Here is a 959-nt window from a genome sequence, read left to right on the forward strand (position 1 = left end):
ACAGGGGGGAACCCCCAAACCCCAAAGGGAAGTGAGCAGAGACAGGGAACTCCTGGAGGTCTTTTTTTGGGCTGCATGTTGATGTTGTGAAGGTTTTTATGTACCCCAGATGYCTGGTAACTTCTAGAGATGGACTTTGGCAGAGGGACCTTCAAACTCAATGTGCCTCATCCCAAGCAGGATTTCCCATTCCCCAACCTTGGCTGGATGGAGAAGGCTGTGAGGAGGAGGAGGATGCCCCAGGACCCCCAGGCAGGTAAGGAATACGTCACTTCTCCTTTCTCCCTCTCTCTTCTGCTCCATCTCCCAGCCYAGCATTGTCCCCGGCTGCARRACAACCCCGCTGCCAACACCGTCCTGCCGGGGATGRATTKGGGGGATCTCCTTCCCCTTCCCTCTGGCACGGAGGCAAATCTCATCCTCTCCTTGTCCTTCCTTCCCCCAGGCAATGAGCTGAGGATGGAGAGCAGGGAGGAGAATTCCCTCCGACAGAACCTTGTGGAAGAGGCTGTTTTGAGCWGGTCCACAGCACAGGAATCCAATGAGAAGGAAAAGCCCCGGAGATCTCGTGCAAGGAGGGGCTCCAAACCCAGCCCAGGGTGCTCAGAGGGGAAAAGACCCACCCGGTGCCAGGAAGGCACTCAGAGCTTCAGCCGGGGCTTGGAGCTGGGGGTTCATGAGCAGCTTCACGCTGGGGAGAAGCCCTACAAGTGCTTGGAGTGTGGGAAGAGCTTCAGGAAGAGCAATGACCTGATCCGTCACTGCCTGATCCACACTGGGGAATGGCCCTACGAGTGTGGGGAATGTGGGAAGGGCTGCAGCTGCAGCTCTGAACTGATCCGCCACCAGCGCATCCACACAGGGGAGAGGCCCTACGAGTGTGGGGAATGTGGGAAGRSCTTCAGAGACARCTACAGCCTGAGGAGCCACCAGCACATCCACACTGGGGAGAGGCCCTA

At 57.6% G+C, this 959-nt stretch overlaps 1 protein-coding gene across 1 annotated transcript in view; it reads left to right on the forward strand.

Moving 5' to 3' along the window:
* Positions 1-459: 459 nt before the first annotated feature.
* LOC130587464 (zinc finger protein 3-like) overlaps positions 460-959 on the forward strand; it is a 1,057-nt gene continuing 557 nt past the window's right edge. Inside the window, exon 1 of the mRNA XM_057388438.1 lies at positions 460-945. Coding sequence (XP_057244421.1) covers positions 460-945 — 486 coding nt within the window. The remainder of the gene's footprint in view (positions 946-959) is intronic.

Source organism: Malurus melanocephalus, unplaced genomic scaffold (genome assembly GCF_030028575.1).
Source record: "Malurus melanocephalus ecotype Western Australia unplaced genomic scaffold, MMel_1.1 scaffold_1927, whole genome shotgun sequence".
Classification (NCBI taxonomy): domain Eukaryota; kingdom Metazoa; phylum Chordata; class Aves; order Passeriformes; family Maluridae; genus Malurus; species Malurus melanocephalus.